This window comes from Heterocephalus glaber, unplaced genomic scaffold, assembly GCF_053883595.1.
Source record: "Heterocephalus glaber isolate CG9 unplaced genomic scaffold, H.glaber_assembly_v1.0 deba00000818, whole genome shotgun sequence".
Lineage (NCBI taxonomy): Eukaryota > Metazoa > Chordata > Mammalia > Rodentia > Bathyergidae > Heterocephalus > Heterocephalus glaber.
The window spans coordinates 15,061,329-15,084,569 of record NW_028258164.1 but is presented as its reverse complement, the minus strand read 5'-3'; the positions used below and the strand labels follow the sequence as shown (position 1 = coordinate 15,084,569).

General features: G+C 37.9%; 1 protein-coding gene and 1 pseudogene across 30 annotated transcripts in view; one reads left to right on the top strand and one right to left on the bottom strand.

Annotated features, from left to right (window-relative positions):
• The window catches only part of Kmt2c (lysine methyltransferase 2C), a 268,017-nt gene that overhangs the window by 89,820 nt on the left and 154,956 nt on the right, over positions 1–23,241 (top strand). For 21 of the 30 annotated variants that reach the window (XM_087207695.1, XM_087207696.1, XM_087207691.1 and 18 more), the window contains one exon: positions 20,436–20,577. In XM_087207695.1, the coding sequence (XP_087063821.1) occupies positions 20,436–20,577 (142 nt within the window). The remainder of the gene's footprint in view (positions 1–20,435; positions 20,578–23,241) is intronic. The other 9 variants (XM_087207697.1, XM_087207678.1, XM_021240969.2 and 6 more) reach the window with 1 other exon arrangement.
• On the bottom strand, positions 8,941–10,407 carry LOC106010698 (protein PBDC1-like; annotated as a pseudogene).

Below are 23,241 nucleotides of genomic sequence, written 5' to 3'. Positions count from 1 at the left end.
GCCTCACTTATCTGTTTGTCACGTTCTTTTCCCCTCCTTGGGAAGTTTTCTGCCATCACTTCTGTGAAGAGTTTTTTATGTCATCTGCACTCTCTCCTCTTTCTTCATTGACACCAATCAGTCTTATGTTATTCTTCTTTGCATCGTCTAGCAGCTGCTGGATTGATTTCTCGTGGTCCCTTACAATTTTAAAGCAATTTTTCATTTCCTGGTCACTAATTGCAATCTTATCTTCTAAATGTGAAATTCTATCCTCACATTGGTTCATTGTGCTGCACAGACTTTCGATGGAGTTTTTAATCTCCTGGAAATCTGTTTGCATCTGTCTTATGGATTGCATTTGTTCCCCATGTTGGGATTCCATCATGTTCCTCAGATCCTCTATTTTTTTTATCTGTGTCCTCTCTAGACTTATTAATCATCTCTTGCAGTATGGGCAAAATCTTTGCTGTTATCTGAGAAATTATTTTTGATTTCATTTTTTCCAGATCCTCTTTTGTTGCCAGTTCAAGGAGTCCAGGTGGTTGAGTATCAAGAGTGTGCCATCTCGTTTCCCTTTGGGGTTGCTGTAGGTGATCTGGAAGTCTGCATTTGAGGCTTGTTTATGTGTCGTCTCATTTCCACATGGTGTGGGGCGAGGTGCTGCTGGTGCCCTCGAGCCTCACCTCCTCTGCCCTGGGAGCGGTGGAGTGCCAGCCAGGGAGCCTCCTCATGTGCACTGGGATTGGCTCACCTCCTCTGCCCTGGGAGCAGTGGAATGGCGGCCCTCAGATGCCCATTTTTGCAGTGTGTCTTTAAATTGGAGGAATCTGATTTTTTTGAGTTCTTTATATATTCTAGATAATAGTTCTTTATCTGAAAAGGTGGTACAAAATTTTTCCCAGCATTTATTATTCTTTATATTTTTATGTAACAGCCATTTTACTGGAGCAAGAGGATATCTCATTGTGGTTTGCCTGACTAAGGTACCAAAATATTTCCCCTATATTTTCCTCTAATAGCTTTGAAGTTTCAGGTTTTATGTTTCGAGTCTGAATAATTTGAGTGGATTTTTGAAGATGGTTAGCGATAGGCTCCTACTTTCTTTCTTCTGCATATTTAACGTTTTTCCAGTACCATTTATTGAAGGAAAGTTTCCCCTTTTTTTTGGTACTGGGAATTGAACTTGGATTCTTGCTATTGCAGGGGAGGCAGTGGAACCACTGAGCTAAATCTGTGGCCTGAAGAAACTTTGTTTTGTTCAGTGTGTATCCTTGCTGCCTTTGTTGAAACTCAATTGACTATAGATACGTGAATTTATTTCTAGTTTTCTCATATTGTTCCTTTGGCCTGCATGACTGTTTTTATGCCAAAGCCATGTTGTTTTGGTTATTATACCCCTTTTCCCCTTCCTTTCCTTTCCTCCTTCCCTATTGAACTTAGAGATACTTTAGAGGCAGGCTGTCTCTAAATTGCCAAGGCTGGGCTGTTGTATGTTTCCATTGGGGTGGGGTTATCTCTTTCAATTTCATTCACCAGTGTTTTATAATTTTCCTTAGTAGAGAATCATTCATTTTCTTGATTAAATTTGTTCCTAGGTATTTCATATTATTTTTGTAGCCACTGTGAATAGAGTTGGTCACTTGATTTCTTTCTGAGCAGTTCTATTAATTGGTATTTTAGAAAACGCTATTTGCACATGGGTCATTCTCCAAAATAGACCACATACTCGCCCATAGAACATGTTTAAGTGCAAAGGAATTGAAGTTCTCCCCTGTATATTATCAGACCATAGTGCGATGAAATTGGAGATCCATAGCAAAAGAAGCTAGAAAAATTTCATAAACACGTGGAAACTGAACAACACACTTCTGAATAACCAATGGGTCACAGAGGAAATTAAAGAAGAAATCAGACAGTTCTTTCAATTAAATGACAATGACAGTACAACATATCGGAATCAATGGGACAGAGTGAGAGCAGTCTTACAAGGAAAATTCATAGCAGTGAATACATATTAGGAAAACAGAAGGAGCCCAATTAAACAACCTAAGGCTGAACCTCAAGCTTCTAGAAAAAGAAGAGCAGGACAAACCCAGAGCTCATACAAGGAAGGAAATTATAAAGATCAGAGCACAAATCAATGCCATGGAGACTAAGAGAACAATACAAAAAATCAGTGAAGCAAAGAGTTCGTTCTTCGAAAGAATCAACAAAATGGACAAACCCTTAGCCAACCTTATCAGAAAAAGGAAAGAAAAGGCCCAAATCCATGCAATTAGGAATGAAAAGGGTGAAATTACAACAGACCCAGCAGAAATACAGAGGATCATCAGTACCTACTTCCAGAACCTATATGCCAATAAGATGGACAACACAGAAGAAATGGACAGATTCCTAGATACATATGAACTACCAATGTTGAATGAAGAAGACCTAAAAATTTTAAACAACCCAACATGAACGAATGCAATTGAAAATGTCATTAAAAACTTATCAACTAAGAAAAGCCCGGGTCCTGATGGCTTTACTGCTGAATTCTATAAGACATTCAGAGAGGAACTACTGCCACTACTGTTTAAACTCTTCAGTGAAATTGAAAGGGAAACAGTACTCCCAAATTCATTCCTGGAAGCAAGCATCACCTTGATCCCCAAAGCAGAGAAAGACTCAACTGAAAAAGAGAACTATAGGCCAATCTCACTAATGAACATAGATGCAAAAATCCTCAATAAGATACTGGCAAATAGAATGCAGAAGATCATCAAGAAGATCATACACTCTGATCAAGTGGGATTCATCCCAGGGATACAGGGATGGTTCAACGTACGAAAATCAATTAATGTAATACACTATAACAATAGAGCCAGGGACAAAAACCATATGATTATCTCCATAGATGCAGAAAAAGCATTTGACAAAATCTAACATGCATTTATGATAAAAGCCATCCATGAAAAACTATCAGCCAATATCATACTAAATGGTAAAAAACTGAAATCCTTCACACTAAAATCAGGAACAAGACAAGGATGTACACTATCACCACTGTTGTTCAATATAGTTTTGTAAACATTAACCATGTCAATTAGACAAGAGAAAGAAATAAAAGAAATAAAGATCAGAAATGTAGAAGTCAAATTGTCATTATTTGCAGATGACATGATACTGTCTATTGAAGACCCCAAGAACTCCACCAAAAGTCTTCTAGACTTAGTAACCAAATTCAGTCAAGTAGCTGGTTACAAGGTCAACACACAAAAACAATAGCTTTCCTCTACATGAACAACAGACTCACTGAGAGAGAAATAGGGCAAATAATTTCTTTCACAATAGCATCCAAAAAACTGAAATACCTAGGAATCAACCTAATGAAACTAATCAAAGACCTCTTCTCTGAAAACTAGCACTCTGAAAAGAGAGATTGAAGATGATATCAAAAAATGGACAGCCATCCCCTGTTCCTTGGTAGGAAGGATCAATGTAGTGAAAATGGCCATACTTCCAAAACTACTATATAGATTCAATGCAGTTCCAATTGAGATCCCAGCAGCATACTTCACAGACCTTGAGGTAACAATCCAAAAATTCATTTGGAACAAGAAGAGATCCAGAATAGCAAAAACACTTATAGTTAACAGAGTCATGGCAGGGGGTATCACAATCCCCATCTTGCAACTATGCTACAAAGCTACTGTGATAAAAACAGCATAGTACTGGCAAAGAAATAGACCTGAGGACCAGTGGAACGGACTAGAAGATGCAGAAACAACTCCAGACACGCTCAGCCATCTCCTCTTTGGTAAAGAAGCCAAACACCTTCCCTGGAGAAAAGATAGCCTCTTTAATAACTGGTGCTGGAATAATTGGCTTTTAACTTGCCAAAGATTAAAACTAGACCTATAGTTCTTGCCATGCACTAAACTAAAATCAAAATGGATTAAAGATCTAAATATTAAAATAGTAATACTGAATCGGCTGGAACAGATGTTAGGTAGAACCCCTGAAGACATTGGTGTAGGAAAAGATTTTATGCACAGAACCTCAGTTTCCTGTGAACTAGAACAAATAATCAACAGATGGGATTTCTTCTTATTAAAAAGCTTCTGCACAGCAAGAGAAACCACCAGCAGTGTGAAGAGACAACCCACAATGTGGGAAAAAATCTTCACCTGCTATTCCTTAGACAAAGTCTACTATCTTGAATCTATAAAGAACTTAAAAAGATCAGACCTCCCAAATTTAAAGACCCAATCCAAAAATGGGCATCTGAAATGAACAGACATTTCTCAGACAAAGAAGTAGAAATAGCAAATAAATACATGAAAAAATGTTCAACATCACTGGTCATTCGAGAGATGCAAATGAAAAGAACGCTGAGATTCCACCTCATTTCAGAAAGAATGGCTGCTATCATGAAATCAACCAATAACCAATGCTGGCAGGGCTGTGGGGAAAGAGGAACCCTGCTCCACTGCTGGTGGGAGTGTAGACTGGTGCAAGCACTGTGGAAATCAGTATGGAGATACCTCACAGAACTAGGACTGGAAGTCCCATTTGACCCCGCCATTCCCCTGCTGGGTATCTTCCCCAAATAATTTAAAGCATCATACCACAGTGATATATGGGCACACATGTTCATAGCACCACAATGTGTAATAGCTAAAACTTGGAAACAGCCCAAATGCCCATCAACTGGAGACTGGATAAAGAAAATGTGGTTTTTTAATAAAATGGAGTACTACTCAGCCATAAAGAATGAGAAATTAGAGACATTTATAGCTAAATGGATGCACGTTGAGGCGATACTCTTAAGTGAAATAAATAGGACACTCGTGAAAATACCGAATAGTTTCTCTAAGGTAAGAAACTGAAAGTGTAAATAAGGTCTAAAAGGTATAATAGATAATGTGAAATAGGAAGAAAAGGGGCAAAGGGGAAGGGGAAGTGGGAGGGGTAGGGGAAAGGAAAGAAGGGAATGGAATTAATATGAGAAAATGAAAAAATGGAAACAAAGTCTTTGTAAATAAGGAGGGATGGAGGGGTTGAAGGGAGGGGAGGGGAAGGGTGCAAAGTAAGAACCAAGAGAGATGATGTAAAGGTGCAAATTTCCAGTGATGAATGTCATTTTATTGTTTACCTAAAATGTACCAATGATTAGAATGAATAATTGATAATGTGAAATAGGAAGAAAAGGTCCAAAGGGGTAGGGTTAGTGGGAGGGGCAGGGGAAAGGAAAGAAGGGAAAGGAAAAATGCTGAGAAATGGAAAAAATGGAAATAAAGTCTTTGTAAATAGGGAAGGGTGGAGGGGGTGAAGGGAGGGCTAGGAATGGAGAAAAAATAAGAACCAAGATGCATCATGTCTTTACATGTTTTTTACAAACTTTTACAAGTTTCCAGTGAGAAATGTAAATGTGTTGTATACCTAAAATGTACCAATAAAAGAACAAAAAAAAGCTTTTGAATTTTATATGTTGATTTTATATCCAGCAGCCTTAATAAATTTATCAATTCTAAGGATTTTTTGATGGAGTTTTTAGGATTTCCTGTATATAAATGATGTTTTTTGCAAACAAGTATGATTTGACCTCCTCATCTATTTGGATACTCTTCATTTCTTTCCCTTGTTTTATTGCTGTGGCTTAGGCTCCAATAGTGTGTTGAATAAGAATCGTAAAATGGACTTAGCCCTTGAGGGGAACTCACCTTTCCCAGGTTAGACTGATTTAGGTCTAGGTTTGTCATATGTAGCCCTTACTGTGTTGAGGTACATTCCTTTTACACCTAATGTTTTGAGGGTTTTTAATTATGAAAGCATTTTAATTTTGGGTAGGGTACTGGGGTCGAATTCAGGCCGTTTACATTGAACTAAATGGCCAACTCTTTCTCTCCCTCCCTCTCTGCCCTCTCTTTTCTCTCTTCCTTTTCTAACCTTTATTTCCGTCTCATTTCTGTATAGTTCAGGCTGTTCTTGAGGTCACTATGTAGCCCAGGGTGGCAATCCTCCTGCCTCAGCCTCCTGAGTGCTGAGATAATAGCCATGCAGCACCGCACCTGGCTATTTTATTTCATTTTGAGCCAGAGTCTAATTTGCTAGACTTTCCAGGCAAGGCTTGAACTCGCAGTTCCCTTCCTTCAGCTTCTCAGAGTGCTGTGATTACAGGTGTGAGCCACCATGCCCAGATAATATGCTGATGTTTTGTTGAGAAGTTTTGTATCTGTATTCAGCTGGGAATATTAATGTGTAGTGTTATGTTTTTCTTGTGTCATTGTCTTCTTTTTAGTTTGAATTAGTTCCTTCTTTTTCAGTATTTTGGAAGAGCTTGAATAGAATTGGCATTAATTTTTTAAAAGTTTGCTTAAATGAGTTCATCAGTGAAAGCTGCCTACTCTTGTGCTTTTCCTTGTTGAAAGACTTTTTTTACTGATTCAGCATCATTACTTGTTATTAGTCTGTTCAGGTTTTCTGTGTTCTCATGATTCAATTTAGGCCAGTTATATGTGCCTAGAAATTTATCTGTTCCAGGTTTCCTAGTTTTTTTCGTGAATAGTTGTTCCTAATAGTCTTTAATGTTCCGATGTGTTTCTTTATTACCAGTGATACTATCTCCTTTTTCATCTCTGGTTTTACTTGGTTCTTTCTCTGGTTAGTCCAGCTAAAGAAAGTTTTGTCAATTTTATTGTTTCAAGAAACCAACTCTGACTTTTACCTTTTGTATATATTATGTTTAAAAAATAGATACGTCTCATTAATTTCTTCTCTGATCTTATTTTGTTCCATTATTTATGAGTTTTGTTTGGTCTTCTTTTTCTAGAACTTGGAGTGGCATCACTAAGTAGTACATTTGAAATCTTTTGTTTGTTCTTTTATAAAGGCACTTATTGATACAAACTTCCCTCTTAGTACTGCTTTCGTTGTATCCTATAGCTTTTAGTATGTTGTGTTTTAATTGTTTTTTGTTTCAAGAAATTTAAAAATTTTCCTCGATTTCTTCATTCACCCATTGGTCATTCAAGAGCATGTTGTATATTTTGTTTAATTTATAGAGCTCCTTTTGTTGTTGATTTCAGGTTTTCTTCATTTGTGGTCAGAGCAGATAGATGCTATACAACTTTTAATTGTTTTGGTTTTTCTGAGACTTGGTTTGTGGTGTGACATGTGGTCTATCCTACAGAATATTTCATGGGCTGATGAGATATGTGTGCTGCAGCTCTTGGATGACATGATCTATAAATATTTGGATTCATTTGATATATAGTATAATTTACCTCCAATGTTTCTGTGTTGATTTTTGTCTTAATGATTTATCCGTTGATAAAAGTGAGGTGAATTTTCCAACTGTTGCTGTATTAGAATCTCCTTTTCCTTTTAGACTTAATAATGTTTGCTTTGTATAATTGGATGTTCCAGCATTGGGCACATATATATTATTATTTTATTTTATTTTTATTTTATTTTTTTGGTACCAGGGATCGAACTCGGGTCCTTGGCTTGCGAGGCAGGCGGCAGAACCACTGAGCTATATCCCTGGCCCTGGGCACATATATATTAATAACTATTACCTCCTCTTTGTCATTTTATAGTGACTTTCTTTTTTTCTTTTTATAATTTCTGAATTAATTTCCATTTTATCTGATATAAACATAGCTATTCCTGCTTGCTCTTGGTTTCCGTTTGCTTGGTGTATGTTTTTCCATTTCTTCATTTTCAGTGTGTGTTCACCTTTCCCATTAGTGAGTTCTTGTAAGTAGTATATCATGGGGTCTCTTTGTTTGTTTTTGTTTTTGATTCAAGGTCTCGTCCCTGTACTTCAGGCTGGCCTTGAACTCAGTATGTATGCTAGGCTGGACTTGAACTTATGTGATCCTCCTACCTCTACCTCCCGAATGCTGGGATTACAGTCATGTACACCACACCTGACTGGGCCTTATTTTTTCATACATTCAGCTAGACTACATCTTTTAATTGGGAGAATTTATTCTGTTTACATTTATGGCTGTTAATAAGTAAAAGCATCTGCTTGTCATTTTGTTATTTTCTGATGCTTTAGTGTACCCTTTGTTTTTCTCTCTTTTGTGATTTGTTGGTTTTCCAGATTCATAAGGTTGTGTATTTTGTTCTCTTTTTCTTTTTTTTTTTTCTTATAAAACCAATGTCTATTTTTGGAGTCTGACAAAATATTCAAAAATGTTACTATATAAACACGTACATTTTGGGCCAAGGATTTAGCTAAGTGGTTCTGCTGCCTGCCTCACAAGTGCAAGGTCCTGGGTTCGATCCCCGGTAACCCTCCCTCCCTATTTATATATGTATACATTTTATCCATAGCATTATAAAATGTAAACCACTGTCAGACTTTGTATTTTACCATGTTTTTATTATTTGCTAGATTTCAGAGAACAACCTGGCTATCAGAAGAGAAGAACTGAAAGAGGGCCAGGTCTTGCTCCTCTACTAATGAGCAGGGCTGCCTTCACTAGTCTGACAGGTTCAGACTACTGCTCCACATGGAATACTTATTGAGACTTTTTTCAGATACAGCAAAGGAAATTAGACAGCTACAGTCATTCTAAGGGGGGAACAATCATTTTTTATATGAAGACTTCTAATCCTAGGATCAGGTACAACTTCACAGGTTAAGAAAACTTCATTACAGCAAACAGTGACAAGAGTTAAGAAACATGCATCAACCGTTTTACATAAAACATGGTGGAAAGATGATATACCTGAAAAAAATTAGAAGTGTCCAATAATTTCAAATATGTTTTAGAAGTCACAGACATAGATAATCATAAGAACCAAGAGCAATTTCTTCACAAAACTTCTTTGTAGGCCAGCAGTTGATAGTCAAGAAACAACATATCAAGAAACAATTGACTAAGATTACCACTAATGGTCTTTAAGTTGGTTCATGCAAGGGAGCATCCAGAGCAGCTCCTGATTATTAGGCTAGGCAGATGTCCTTCTAGTGTCCTTCAGTTGACAAAGACATACATTTAACCAAAGGGGGTCTGTGCAGGTAGCACCATGCTACCTATAGGCTCAGTTGAGTTGCAGCCTCCAGAGTTCTGCTCCCTGTCTGCCTTATACAGATGCTTCACAGCTTTGGTTGATGTGTCATTTTCTTTCTGTTTTTCTCCTCTTTTGTCAGTTTTCTTTTTCTTCTTCTCTGGTGACTCCTTCCTCTTTTTCTCTACTACCTGCTCCTGTCTCTGCTTTCTCTTCTCCTCCACTGTCAGCTCCATTCTTTCCTCCATCCTCTCCTTCCTTGGTTCCTTTTGCTCCTCCTTTGTTCTGAACACTGATGTAAACTGCTTTGTTATAGCCTTCCTGGTTCCAAGCAATTTCGATGTTTTTTAAAAAATTCTTTTATTGGTACATTTTAGGTATACAATGCGTTTACAGTTATCATTGGGTGCTTGTACCTGTACATGATATATCTTAGTTCTTATTTTTTCCCCCATTACCTGTGCGCCCTTCACCCCCTCCACCCTTCCCTATTTACATAGATTTTGTTTCCATTTTTGTTTTCTTTTCTCATAATTTTTCCTTTCCTTTCTTCCCTTTCCCCTTCCCCTCCCACCACCCCTACACCTTTGGACCTTTTCCTATTGTAAATTATCAGTTATTCATTTTAATCATTTTAATCCTTATTTACACTTTCAGTTTCTCACACTAGAGACACTATTCGGTATTTACACGTGTGTCCTGTTTATTTCACTTAAGAGTATGGCCTCAATATGCATTCATTTAAGTATAAATGACTCTAGTTTCTTGTTCTTTATGGCTGAGTAGTACTCCATTGTATAAAAAAACCACATCTTCTTTATCCAGTTTCCAGTTGATGGGCACTTGGGCTGTTTCCACGCTTTAGCTATTACAAACTGTGCCGCTGTAAACATGGGCGCACATATATCACTGTGGTATGATTCTTTTAATTCTTTGGGGAAGATATCCAGCAGGGGAATAGCTGGGTCAAATGGTACCTCTAGTCCTAGGGTTCCAAGCAGTTTCAATGGCGTAAAATTGTATCCTGGGAGCAAAAATAGTATTTTCCTCTGTGTAGCCGTGAGAACAATCTAGTCACAGCAAGGTACCGTAGTTGAGGTCTTTTCCACTCCCATCAAACTTCAAGCAGAATGGCCTCCGCTTCTCTTTAACCGATTCTGATTTGAGTTCTTCTGGGTCCAACACATCTATCTTGAGTTTCTCAAAATGTTCCCGGAATTCAGAGTAGATTTGATCATCCACTTTGGTGAGTTTCAGGAACTTATAATGGGCTTTAGCATGCTGCATTGCTCTCATGGCCCAAGCCATCCCAATATCAGGATCATTGCCATAAGACTCTGCTGGGAGAGAAAGAGCATGTGCCACAGACGCTGACTCCGCGGAAACCGGTTCATCCGTTCCACTGGTAGCCACCATGTGGTAGCCAAGGAAGCCTGTCTTCTCTTTTCCTTTTGTATATGTGCTCTGCAGTTTCATTTTGTACATTTGTGGTTTTTCATGGTGGTAGTCTTCATCTTTCCACTTCTCATGGATGACTCTTACTCATTTCTTGTAGGGCTGGCTAGACTGGGGCTAATGTCTTCCTTCACTTTTTTCTTGTCATGAACGTTCTTTATTTCTCCTTTGTTTCTGAAAAATAGCTTTGTTACGTATAGTATATTTGATTGGCAATATTTTTCTTCCAGGACTTTTGGAATTTTATCTCATTCATTCTTGGCCTGTAAAATTTCTGCTGAGCGGTCGGTCTGCTTAGTGAAGTTTTTGATTCACAACAAAATTGTAGGGATGGTTTAGAAATTTCCTGCACACCCTCTCCTCCCATACATGCCTAGTCTTCTGCATTATCAACATCCTATACTAGAGTGGTATATTTGTTACAGTTGTTAAATGTACAATGACATTATCACCCAGAGTCAGAAATTTACATAGGGCTTCATTCTTTGTGCTATACATTCTGTGGTTTGGACAAATGTATAATGTGTATCTACCATTATGAATTACACAGAGTAGTTATTTTGTTTGGTTTTTTTTTTGGTATCTGGGATCGAACTCGGGTCCTTGCACTTGCAAGGCAGGCGGTGTAACCATTGAACTAAATCCCCGGGCCTATTTTGAAGGGAAGGGTGTTGCCAGTTGACCTACTTTGCAAGAAATGCTAGAAGTTCTTTAGAGAGAACAAAGTGATGCAGGTCATAATCTTGAATCTATATTAAGTAAAGAGCATCTCAAGGAATAAATTTAGGTAAAATTTTAAACTTTTAATTTTAATAGATACCAGTTTGTTCAAGGTTATACAGTGATATATTCTATTTGTATGGTGCATATTTATGTATAAGTGAAAAGTTATTGTTGCAAAGGATTAGAGGGAGGGATTTTGAAAGAACTGATGTCCTAGCATCTCTTTTGAGGGCATGACCCCAACAACCTAACTTCCTTTTCTTTGGGCCTCACCCTTGATGTTTCCATCATCTCCCTATAGTGCTAGGAGCTGAGCATCAACCAACCCTTCCACAAATAGGCCTTTGGAGAACATTCAAGATCAGAACTGTACCATCATGCTACCTTGATTTCTATATAAAATGGTGTCATCTTCAGGCTTAGTTATATGCTTAGTTTTAGCTGTTGTTTGTTTAATAACTGTTGGGTCTTATTTGATGATGACTTTCAATCTTTAGTGTGTCCTTAGCATAGACAGATAAAATAGGAGTCTTTTGTTTTGTCAGTACATTTTATTGAGATGTGTGGAATTGGAGTTCCAAAGGCATATATTTTACTTCACTCTAGTAATGATTTAATGAGTGGTTATATGCGTAATATTTAAGTATACAAGTAAAATCGTTTATACACTTTTGTTTAGAAATTTCAGTGTTACCATTATTTTATATGTCTTTTTTTTTTTTTTTTTGTACCAGGGATTGAACTTGGGAACTTGCGCCTGTGATGCAGGTGGCGGAACCACTGAGCTAAATCCCTGGCCCTGATACCATTATTTTAAAATTGGACCCCCAAAATTTTATGTATTTTGAGTACAATGATTGATCAATTGGCCCTGATTATGGTATCATTTGGCACAAAGAAAAAGCTTAGTTATGTAGTTTAAGAATTTAACTTTACCTGTCCTTTCCTACCTTGTTTTGAAAGCTTGCCATGGACTCTTAGGTTTTTGGGTTTGTTTTTTTTAAAAGACAGGGTCTGTGTGTTGTTTAGACTGCCCTTGAACTCACTAGCACGGGCTGGTGTTTAGACTGCGCTTGAACTCACAGTGATCCTCTTGCCTCAGCCTCCTCAGTGAATTACACCATGCCCAGCTTTTCTGCAGTTTTCTAAAAAGAACATTTGATGGCTTTTTTTCACTAGTTGTTAGCATATTATTTTATATTTAGCTGTGGTATATGACAGTGCTGTCTGCCACATAGCTTTGGGACGCTATCCTCTGGACATATGGTGGATGCAGTTCCTGGTCCTGTTGTGGGGCCCAATGGATTAGTTGTGTCTGGGGAGTTCTGGTGAAATCATGGTGGTCACTTCTGGCCTGTAACAAAACCCTCCTAAACTGTTTTTTGTTCATAGCTAATGTCAGTGTTTGAGTTAGTGATTTCAAGTTTAGGTTCTAAAGTGGGGAAGTGGTAGACGAGAAACACATAAGTATTTTGTCTTCAATCAGCCATAACTTGTAATTTTCAAACAGTTTAAAAAGAAATGTTTAGTAATGTATTGCTCTGTAATAAGTTACCCCCTAAACATAATGGCTTCGAACAGCAAACACATCTCCTGATTTTGTAGGTCCGGAAATTTAGGCTGGACTTGGCAGGGCAGTTCTGCTCTACTGATACCAGCTAGTTGGTATCTTGTTGCTGTTCAGCTGACACCCAGGCTGGGCCAGAGTTTCCAGGGTAGTTTCATTGATTGATGTTTTAGGCCCCAGTAAGGTGTCAGAAGATCAGTATTGATATCAAGTAATGTATTATGTGGTAAAGATGTATGTTGAAATTTGTTGGTTTTATGTATTTTGCTTCCTTTCATTAATTGTAAAAAATGTTTGTTTTTATTTTTTTGAAAATCATATAGGAAAACTAAGGAAAATACTGGTAGCAACTAAATAAGCCATCCAGTGAGCAGCTGACTTCTAACAATTACTATTTTAATGTCAATGTGTTTGTGTCTTTTTTTTTTTTTTGGTACCAGGGATTGAACTTGGGTCCTTGTGCTTGTGGGGCAGGCAACAGAACCACTGAGCTAAATCCCCGGCCCTGTGTGTCTGTTAAAAGTATTGGGTACTTAGTTTTCTCTTCTTATTCCTTTTTATTTAAACAATTTTTTAAATTTTTATTGACACTGGAGTTTAATGGAGGGCCTGCACATGATACAAGGTCTTTCCCTTTTTTTTTTTTTTTTTTTGTTACTGGGGATTGAACTCAGGACCTTGTGCTTGCCAGGCAGGCGTGGTGCTGGTGAACTATATCCCTGGCCCAAGGGTCTTTCTTGCTAAATCACTGAATTGCCTTGGTTAGGCTCAAACTTGTAGTTGTCTTGCCTCAGCATCCAAGAGTGCTGGGATTATAGGTGCGTGCCATCACATCTAGGTTTCCTCTTATTCTTAAGACCTTTGTGTTTGCCTTAAAAAAAAAAAATCACATTTTAATCACATTAAAAATTACAGCATGGGGATGGGGATGTAGCTAAGTGGCACTGCACCTGCCTGGCAAGTGCAAGGTCCTGATTTCAATTCGTGGTACTGGAAAAAAATTTACATTAGTAATGCATAATTATAGGTATTTTAGAACTTTGATTAAAATAATAAGTCACCTGTAATAGTGTTTGTTTTTTGAGACAAGGTCTCACTATATAGTTCAGGCTGGCTTTGAACTCACATGATCCTATTGCTTCCTGAGTGCTACCTAAAATAGTGTTAACTCCCAAGTGAAACCAGTGTTTCATTGTTTTGTACCCCTGCCCCCATATTGAAGATTGAGCAGGGTCATTCTACTACTGAGCTATATCTCCAGCCCCTATTTATTAATTTATTTATTAAATTTTGAGACAGAGTTTTTCTAAATTTCCCAGGCTGGCCATAAACTTGGAATCCTCCCAGTTTCTTCCTTTTGAGTGGTACTGAATGAAGATGGAGCCTGGAGCCTTCACTGGCTACATCCTCAGCCTGTTTTTCTCTCTGTCTCTCTGCTGTGCTCTTGCCCCCCTCCCCTAAGTTTTTTATGCTGGGCTTTGATTTGCAGTACTCATACTTTAGCCTCCCATGATGAGATTGCAGGTGTGCATCACCGTTCCAGGCTAACTTCTAAAGTTGTCTGTGTCTTTCTATATAAGATGCTTTTGGTTGGTTTATATGTGTATTTGTTTTTATTTTTATTTCTATAATTAGCTAACTAAATAATTATTGAACATTAGCCAGATTTAGCAGCAGGCTCTGCTTTGTAAAATAAACAGTGACTGATCCCACAGAGCACTTGGAGTTGTAGTGTCCTTTGAACTGTACTTACACAGAAGGACTTAAACATTTTTGTTTTATGAACTTCTGACAGTCTGAAGTCCATGGACTCTTTTCCACATAATGATTTTAGGGCTGGGGATTTAGCTCAGTGGTTCCACCACCTGTCTTACACAAGGTCCCACGTTTGATCCCCAGTACCCCCCCCCAAAATCTACAAATAATTATTTTAAATGAATAGAGTGATATATAGGATTACAGAGATCTATACTGAAATTTTATGATGACAAATAACCACTGTGCTTGTTGCTCATATTCTTAATAATTTCTTAGAATGCTAAATTTCAGAGATTTAATAAAAATTACAGGTAAGTAAATATAAAGATATAATTTCTCCCTCCAAGATCCTAGAGCCTCTTGAATAAATAAATTTAAAAAATCCATTGGAATCTAGGATATTTCAAATGTATTATGTATAGATAACAAGTCATACTTAAACTCTGCAATATTTTTGCCTTCTTAGTCTGCCATGCTATCATATTTGTGAGTTGATGAATACTTTTGTGGGGAGATATAGACCTGTTAAGGACTTATTTAACTTTTGAAGGAATTGATTTCATAATTGCCCAAATCAAAATGTTTTATTTCCATGAACTTGGGTGTGAGATAAATGTTTTGTTCATTTTATAATCTTAGTAGTGCTTAAAAAATACAGAGGAAAAACACTGTGTTTTCAGTTTTCATCTCATAGTCATCTTATTCAACAAATCATTTACCATTAGTGTCCCAGTAATACTGTTAAATTTGTCTTTAATATTAATTTATTCATAAAGGTAGGTGGTATAGCCAGATACTCTGCCAGCAGTGTGGAGGAGCGAAAGAGTACAAACACACCTGATGTTGAATCTTAGCCTTTTCCCTATTAGCTTTGTGGTTTTAAGCTTAACTTTCAGACTTTAGTTTGCTTATTTTTTAAATGAGGATAATATGTCTTATGCTGTTTTTTAAAAGAGAAGAACTGAGAGAATTATTAGACAACCTCTGTTTTTCCTTTTTATTTTGGCTGGGCTTCTAATACTTTTCTAAATCCTTTATGAGCTACACTTCCCACCTCTTTCTTTAACCTCATCATACCCTGTTCATGCCTGGCTCTATGTCAGTTACTGTATCTTGCTGTTAGCATTTTCTTTCTTCCAGAGAGATCCATTAAGGATAAGGATCCTGAGTCCATTTTTTGTAAACAATGTGTAGATAGTAGTTACCCAAAATTTTGTTTGGTAGAGACCATTGTAATGATATATTAACTCCCTAGCATAGAACCTGGAGGCAATAAATACATTTTCTATTTCCATGTCAAAATACGCTTGAATAAGTGTGGTTTGACCTCGAGTTAGATATTGGGCTGAGGAGTGGGTATTATTGGGTTGGGGGGTGGCTATAGCTCAGTGGTAGAGTCTGTGTTAATCGTGAGAGAAACTCTGGGTCAGTCTGTAGCATGCAGACACATTTGATAGGTGAAATGGGCATTCGAATACACAGGATAGAGTGTGTGGGTGTCGATCAAGTAAGAACTACTTATGACATTGGATTGAGTGTTCTTCATGCATTATTCTTCTGATTCTAAAGAGTTTTATATGAGGTAGAACTTTCTGTCTTTTAAATGAGGAACAAGTAACATGATGAGCTTGCATTGTTGCTACCCTGGCTGAGCTAAAATGCAAATTCTGGACCATAAGACTTGAAGCCTGAAGCCTTTAATTTTAACATAATAAACAGCCTTTGCTGTTAATTTAAACTTTCTCATGTTGTAGCATGAGATTAAAGAAGATTAGGATTAAATAAGAGTCTTGGGAGGTGGAAAATGGAAAGACTAGTATTATCTAAGGGCAGAGAGAGGTTAGATATAAGTTAACTTTGCATCCCTATTGACACGCCTGGTACATAGGTGATGTTTAATGAAGTGCCCAGATAATGGCTTCAGGTTTTCTTAGGAATTTCCTTACAGGCAGTTGAGCTCTTTAGTAGTATAGTTACTGCTGCGAATGTGCCACCTAGTGGTTATGGAGATTAACCACAGGTAGCCTCTATAGATAAAATCATCCATTTACTCAGAGCCTCCTATCCTCCACCCACTCTGCTCAACCAGTGTGTGGGGGTGGGGGGGTGGTCTCCACCTTCCTGGGTTTAGAGCATTTTGTGACCAACTGGCTTTCCCTGTATTTTAGGACAAGTTCAAAGTAAAGATACATTGAGGATTCATACCAAACAAAAATTATCTTAATGAAAAACTTTATTGTAAAAAGTGGTCCAATTTCTAGAAGTTTGGGTTGCTGGCAGTTTGAACAAATAGAACCCATGAAAGACAAAAACTGCAAAGGGGCAGAGTGGCCAGGCCTACACTATTTTATTGGTTGAATGGCTAGCTTCTTCCTTTGGGCAGAACATTAGCTGGTGTTTGTCCTTTTTTAGTGATAAATTATAGGTAACCATGTACTGGCATGAAGAGTATTCCATCAGTTATCCCTGGGCTCACAGTCCTTCACCCAGAGTATCTTGCACAACTTTCTGGTTAGATCTCTGGTTGGTACCATTTTCTTCCAGTGCAGTCAGTGTCACAATTTGCTGCCAAATTCCAATAGTGTTTTGGCCAGGAGAAGGAGAGACAGAAACACTGATTTTAATTGTCCTGCTTTGACTTTGACAGATAGTAAGGTCTGACTTACTCTATCAAATGCAGAATGACAGTTAAAGATAGTTTCTATTATCAACTATAGTTTCATATATTTATTGAAACCTTTTATTGTTTCTGTTTTATGGCTAGAACTACTGGTCCCTCAGAAGTAGTTGCAAGATTCTTTCTTATTCATTAAAGAATAAAAAAGTCAGAACAGCAAAATCCAAACCAAAAGTAAAACTGAAACTCATCAATCCCTGTTGATTCTTTAGTAGATCCAGTTAGGATCATGGTCAGAGCCAGTAGTAGCAACAAAGGAGGAAAGAGGACAGGTTGACTTCTGAAAACCAACCTTACTATTTGTGGATCAGAACTAGTTTTGATCCTTTTCCTTAAAAGTAAATAAATTCCCTAGTGCTTGATTGTTTTTTTCCTCTTTCTAAATTTCAGGAAACCTAATTTCAAAAAGTTAGGTACCTGAAAAAGTAGCAGTCTAGCATTCCCACTCAGGCTTAACCTTGTGGAGTGAGGGTAGAGGGGGGAAGACTCTGCCTTTGTACTTCTTTCTCCTTAGTTGAAAGCAATAGAACCTCCCCAAAACATTAAAAATGGTAGCTATTTGGTTTTGTTTTTTTTTTTTTTTTTTTTTTAGGGGGATAAGGTGGAAGGAGAGGGTGGTGATTCAAGCACTGTGCCTGAGGAAGTTTGGAGAAACTGCATGTCTCTGATGAAAAAGTTCTGACTTAACGGATTTTGCCCTGCTGGTCACAGTGAGAAGTCTAAGCCTACGAGCCTTTTAGTATGTGTGCTGCCGAAGCGAGCACTAAGCCTACGAGTCTTTGCTCCATGTGATTGTTCATGGTTCTAGGCTTCTTCCATCTTCTTTGCTCTTCTCCAGAATGTTGCTCCCTTTGGCAGCATTATAACTGGTGGCTGTTAGGTCCATTCCAGTCCATAGGAAAGGGAAACCTAATTTAGCCATGAGCAAATCATTTTTTTTTAAGTGATGTAAATGTTGTACACTTGCTTCTAGTCATATTGTATTGGTGAAAACTTGCCGTGCTTAACTGAGAAGAAGTTTGGAAAATAGTCTCAGGCTCAGCCAGATGTGGACCTTCTTAAACCTTTAATAATGTAGAGGAAGGAGAGTATGATTTTTGTCTGTTGAATATTTTCTATAGGGTTATGTGCCTTATTGGATCAATCTGTAAAGTTCTTCAGATATTCTAAATTTGAATAACTTTTTGGGGATATAAATTGCATGGGTTTTTCTCTCATCTGTGTTATATTGATTTTGTCCATGACATCTTTTGCTGTATATAGAAATTTAAAGTTTAATGTAAAATTTTCAAGTGTTTTTGGGTCCCTTTTTGTTACAAATTTATATTTGTGGATTGAGCTCTGGTTACTCTGTATCGGTTTTGTCTCTATGGGTAGATGGGACACTAATTATTAGGCCCCCTCATAAGCAGTTTATAGTCAGTTTTTCTTTTTTTGTGGGGGGTTTTGTTTTGTGCATAGTTCAGGCCGCCTCAAACTTGTGATCCTCCTGTTTCAGCCTTCCGAGTGCTGGGATTACAGACATGCGCTGCCACACCTGGCCTATAGTCATCTTTTCCATTTTAATTTAAAAAAGAGAAGAGAAATGTGTTTTAACTGTGAAAACCCAAACCATCTGTTTGATGACTCCTGTCACCTTTAATTTTATTCAATAGGATTTACAATTCTTTGTGTTTTTGTTATTTTACTACACAATTGTTATCAAATTGTTCATTTTTTTTCAGAATGCTTCCCTAAAATTTGTTTTGAATTTAGAAGATATTTGCAAAAATAGGGAAGTTAGATTGAAGTGCTGATGTAAGAGATCAAGTTTGGTGTGAAATGTAGTGTCCAAGCTGTTAGATATTACTGGTGAGCAGTAAAAACTCTGGATTGCAGGAGAGGAGTTGGTGCCAAAGATGTGGACTCAAAGACCATAAAGTCCAGGGAAGACTATTGCAGAAGAGTATAAAGACATGTAGGGAGCTGCACTTTCATTTATAGAGGTCTGAAAGAATCAGCTGCAGAGACAGATCTTAGACTATATAATCTTCATTACCAATCTTAGGAGATACATGATAGTTTTCTAATTTTATAGGTGAGTAAAGAGAGATGACTTTTATGTATTGTTGAATAGCCAGTGGATGGACCAGTTGGTTCTTGAGACTAGGCCTTTATGACTCCAAATCCTGTATTGATCCATTGTATCTCCTTGTTTGTTAAATTAGAAGAGCATTTTTCTGAAGAGAATGTAGGTAGTCCTGTGTGAAAGGAATTCTAGGGTGTTTGAGGACTTGCTAGAGGCCCCTGGACTATCAGTTTTGTTGCATTCTGTGCTGATGAAAACAGTTGCTTAGTAGGAAGACAGGTAAGTGTATAGAAAGGGTTAGTTGAGGGGGAAGGTAGTAGAGTTCAGTTACTCCAGTATGCCATTTCATGAAATTTGGTGGTGAAAGGAGGGAAACATGGAGAGGAAGATGCAGGATTTTAAGATTTGTTTTTTGAGATAGGGCAGGGAGATGTACAAAACTCTAAATAAATTTGTAGTTAGAAAAGAAAGATTCAGGGCCAGGGACTTATTAGCTCAGTGGTGCTGCACCTGCTTGGCAAGCACAAGGTCCTGAGTTTGATTCTCAGTACTGGGGGTGGGGGGGAAGATTCAGCTAAGCACGTGGAATTTCATCAGAAACATTGGTAATAGAGTCTGAAAGACAGAAGAGATAGAATATTTTTATTTAAAGAGAAGGATGATGTTTGGGGTGGAGGTGTTTGAAAATCCTCTCAGCAGTTAGGTGCTCCTGAGAAGGTATGTATTAGGGACCTGGTGCTAGAGTCCTGTGGAGAATTAGAAATAGCAATGCAGTCAGGGTGTGTTCTTTTGAAATATTTAACTTTTTAGATTGCATAATGATTTTAAATTAATGGTAAATTCAATTCATAAAATATGAAGAAACTAGAAAAACGAGTCACATTGAAATAATTTTTTTCTGTAGAACAAGTGCTATAATCTTGAAAGCAAGGTTCTTAACAGTTATAACTACAATGAAACTTCTCTGAGTTACTTGTTCTTTGGGCACAAGGAAATGTATGCCATGTTTTATAGGCATTTATCATTTTTAGTACAGAATAAATATAAACAATGCCATTAACCATCAACTTTTCCTGTATTACCAAGTATTATCATTTGTTGATTCTTTTTCCATTATTATATATGTTTTGTAGGTAATTTTACCAGTGATTAATATAAACACAAAAATGATTATTTATATCTTATTTATTATGAAGCAGAAATCAAAGAACATTCTGCAGAAGAAGATGGCGAAGCAGAAGTGGATAGCAGCAAGCAGCCAGTCCCTGCTCTTCAGCAGCTGCTGTCTGAGGAATCTACAAACTCCCTGGTCTCTGTTGGTGTAGAAGCCAAAATCAGGTTAGAAAATGAATAGAGCTGGATTGGAGATTGGTGATAGGGAAAAGGGACGTGAGTTGGCTGTAGAGAAAATTCTGGGAGGGAAGATTTTGGATGTTAGTATGGATGGAGTTTTGTCATTTAGTAGCTTTGAATGTGAGGCTCATAAACTGTGTGGAGTTGGGGTAGAGGATGCTGTTTTCTTGGTGACTGTGTAGATTAAAGGACTTGTTAGGGTGTCACTGTTGCTTAGAGAAGTCCAGAATATGAGCAGAATGCCATTTTTGGCTGAAGAAATAACTGTGAGTATTTAGCATAAGAATTCATTTTTTAATACTTTTCTGTATAGTCTAGTTCCTTCCCTCTCCCGGTTCTTCAAAGAAGGAAACAGGATGTTACAGCCTTTAATATCTAGTTCAACTTTGAAATCAGCTTTGAAGTCTTGAATTTCTTAGGCCCTGTTTGAAAGACTTGACTAAACCTGTGAAATTATCAATTTGTTGAATAATCTCACCTTCTGAAAGTATGTGGCTTGCTTTTGGCACACTTCACTTCTCATTTTGTCTTCTGTGGGTTTCTGTGGATACTCTTCACTTTTATCATGTTGGAGTCCCCAGGTATCTGGTCTGTTTTTTGGTTTTTTTCACTTCCTGGGAAAGCTCATCTAGTCTGACGTGCCTTGTGTATATTCTTAGGAGACCCACATCTACACTCTTGTGCTAAGACTCAGGCCCATCTTGCTGCTTAACAGCTTCCTCTGGAAGTGTATGAGACACCTCACCCTCAGACAGGTCCAAAACTATACTTGGTTCCATCTCTGCCTGTACCTCAAATTTGTTTTGCTCTCTGACATTACAACAATTAATACCCGTGTTATTAGTTGCTTAGTCCAAAAGTTTGGAGTTAATGCTTGCTTTCTTTCTTTTGTCATATTTCATATCCAGTTCAATAAATGATGTAGCTCAACTTCAGAGGATAACTCACACAACTTACTTACTGTCTTAACTGGCCATTGTGGTCAAAGCCATTGTTGTCCACCAGAGTCTGTTTAACTGGTCTTTCTGCTTATTCTCTTTATCTTTGTGCAGTCCAGTTTGTTCTTAGCACAGTTGCAAAAATTACCCTAAAATGTGAATCAGGTTTCCTTTCCTACTATCTGCAGTACTTGTTTGTTATATTTAAAATAAATATTTACATTTAACCTGCAAGTCCTGTTTCCAAAGGGCATGAGGTAACCTGGCTGTCTCTCTTACCTCGTTTGTCACCATGCTGTCCTCACTTTCAGCTCCTCCTTGCTCCAACACACACTGATTGTGTTTCTGTCTGAGAGCCTATGGCTTGCTTTGCTCTTTCTTAGGTCTGACTTCCCCAGAGAGGCCTTCCTAACCACCTCCTTTTAAATATTGGTCTCTGAGTATTATGTTTACCTGGGTTTCATTAAGCCGAGGAAAACCAGCACACATGATGAATCTAGGTAAAGGACATACAGATGTCTGTTATACTGTAGTTCTTTCTCCCCCAGTGTTTTTCAGGAGGTTTGAGCATTTTCAAAATAAAAGAGTAGTAGCTTTAGGGTCCAGGGATTTAGCTCAGTGGTTTTGCCGCCTGCTGCGCAAGCACAAGGACCTGAGTTCGAGCCCCGGTACCAAAAAAAAAAAAAAGAGTAGTAGCTTTACAGTTTCTGGTCCTTGTATGGTTTTTTTTTTGTATCAGGGATCGAATTGTGGACCTTACACTTACGAGGCGGGTGACGGAACCACTGAGCTAAATCCCCGGCCCACTTTTTTGTTTTTAATTCTTCTCTCTTGCTTGGGTTTTTATGGGGTTTTTTTGGCCGGGGGTGGGGTGGCACTGGAGATTGAACTCTCAGGTGTGTTCTACCACTGAGCTGCACCTTCTGTCCTTTTTTTTTTTTTTTATTTTTTGAGATAGGGTCTTGCTAAGATGCCCATGCTGATTTTGATCTTGAAGTCCTCTTGCCTTACCCTCTAAGTAGCTTGGATTACAGGTGTGCGCCACCATACCTGGCTAGTTTCAGATCTTGTAGTTAAATCTTTAATCCATTTTGAGATGATTTTTTTATTTGGTGTGAGACGAGAGTCCAGTTTCATTCTTCTGGATTTGGATATCTCATTTTCCCAGCAGTATTTATTTATTTATTTATTTATTTATTTTTTGGTACTGGGGATCGAACTCGGGCCCTTGTGCTTGCGCAGCAGGCGGTGAAAACCACAGAGCTAAATCCCCGGCCCTCCAGCAGTATTTATTAAAGAGACTGTCATTTCTCCATTCCGTGTTCCTGGCGTCTTTGACAAAAGTCAATTGATAGTAAATGTGTAGGCTTATTTATGCAGTTTCTACCCTGTTTCAGTAGTTGATGTGTCTGCTGTTATGCCACTACCATGCTGGTTTTGTGTGCATGTGTATTTGTGCATGTGTGTTCATTCTTTTTGTTTGTTTCCAATCCTAAGGATTGAACTTCACACATGCTAGGTGAGTACTCTATCACTGAGCTACAGGCCCAGCCTCGTTTTTTAAATTGTCTCTTTTGAGATAGGATCTCATCAACTTGCTTAGGCTGGCTGGCTTCAAACTTGAAATCCTTCTGCCTCACCTTCCAGGTAGCTGGGATTACAGGCCTGCATCACTGCATCTGGCCTTATCATGCTGTTTTGAGTATAATTA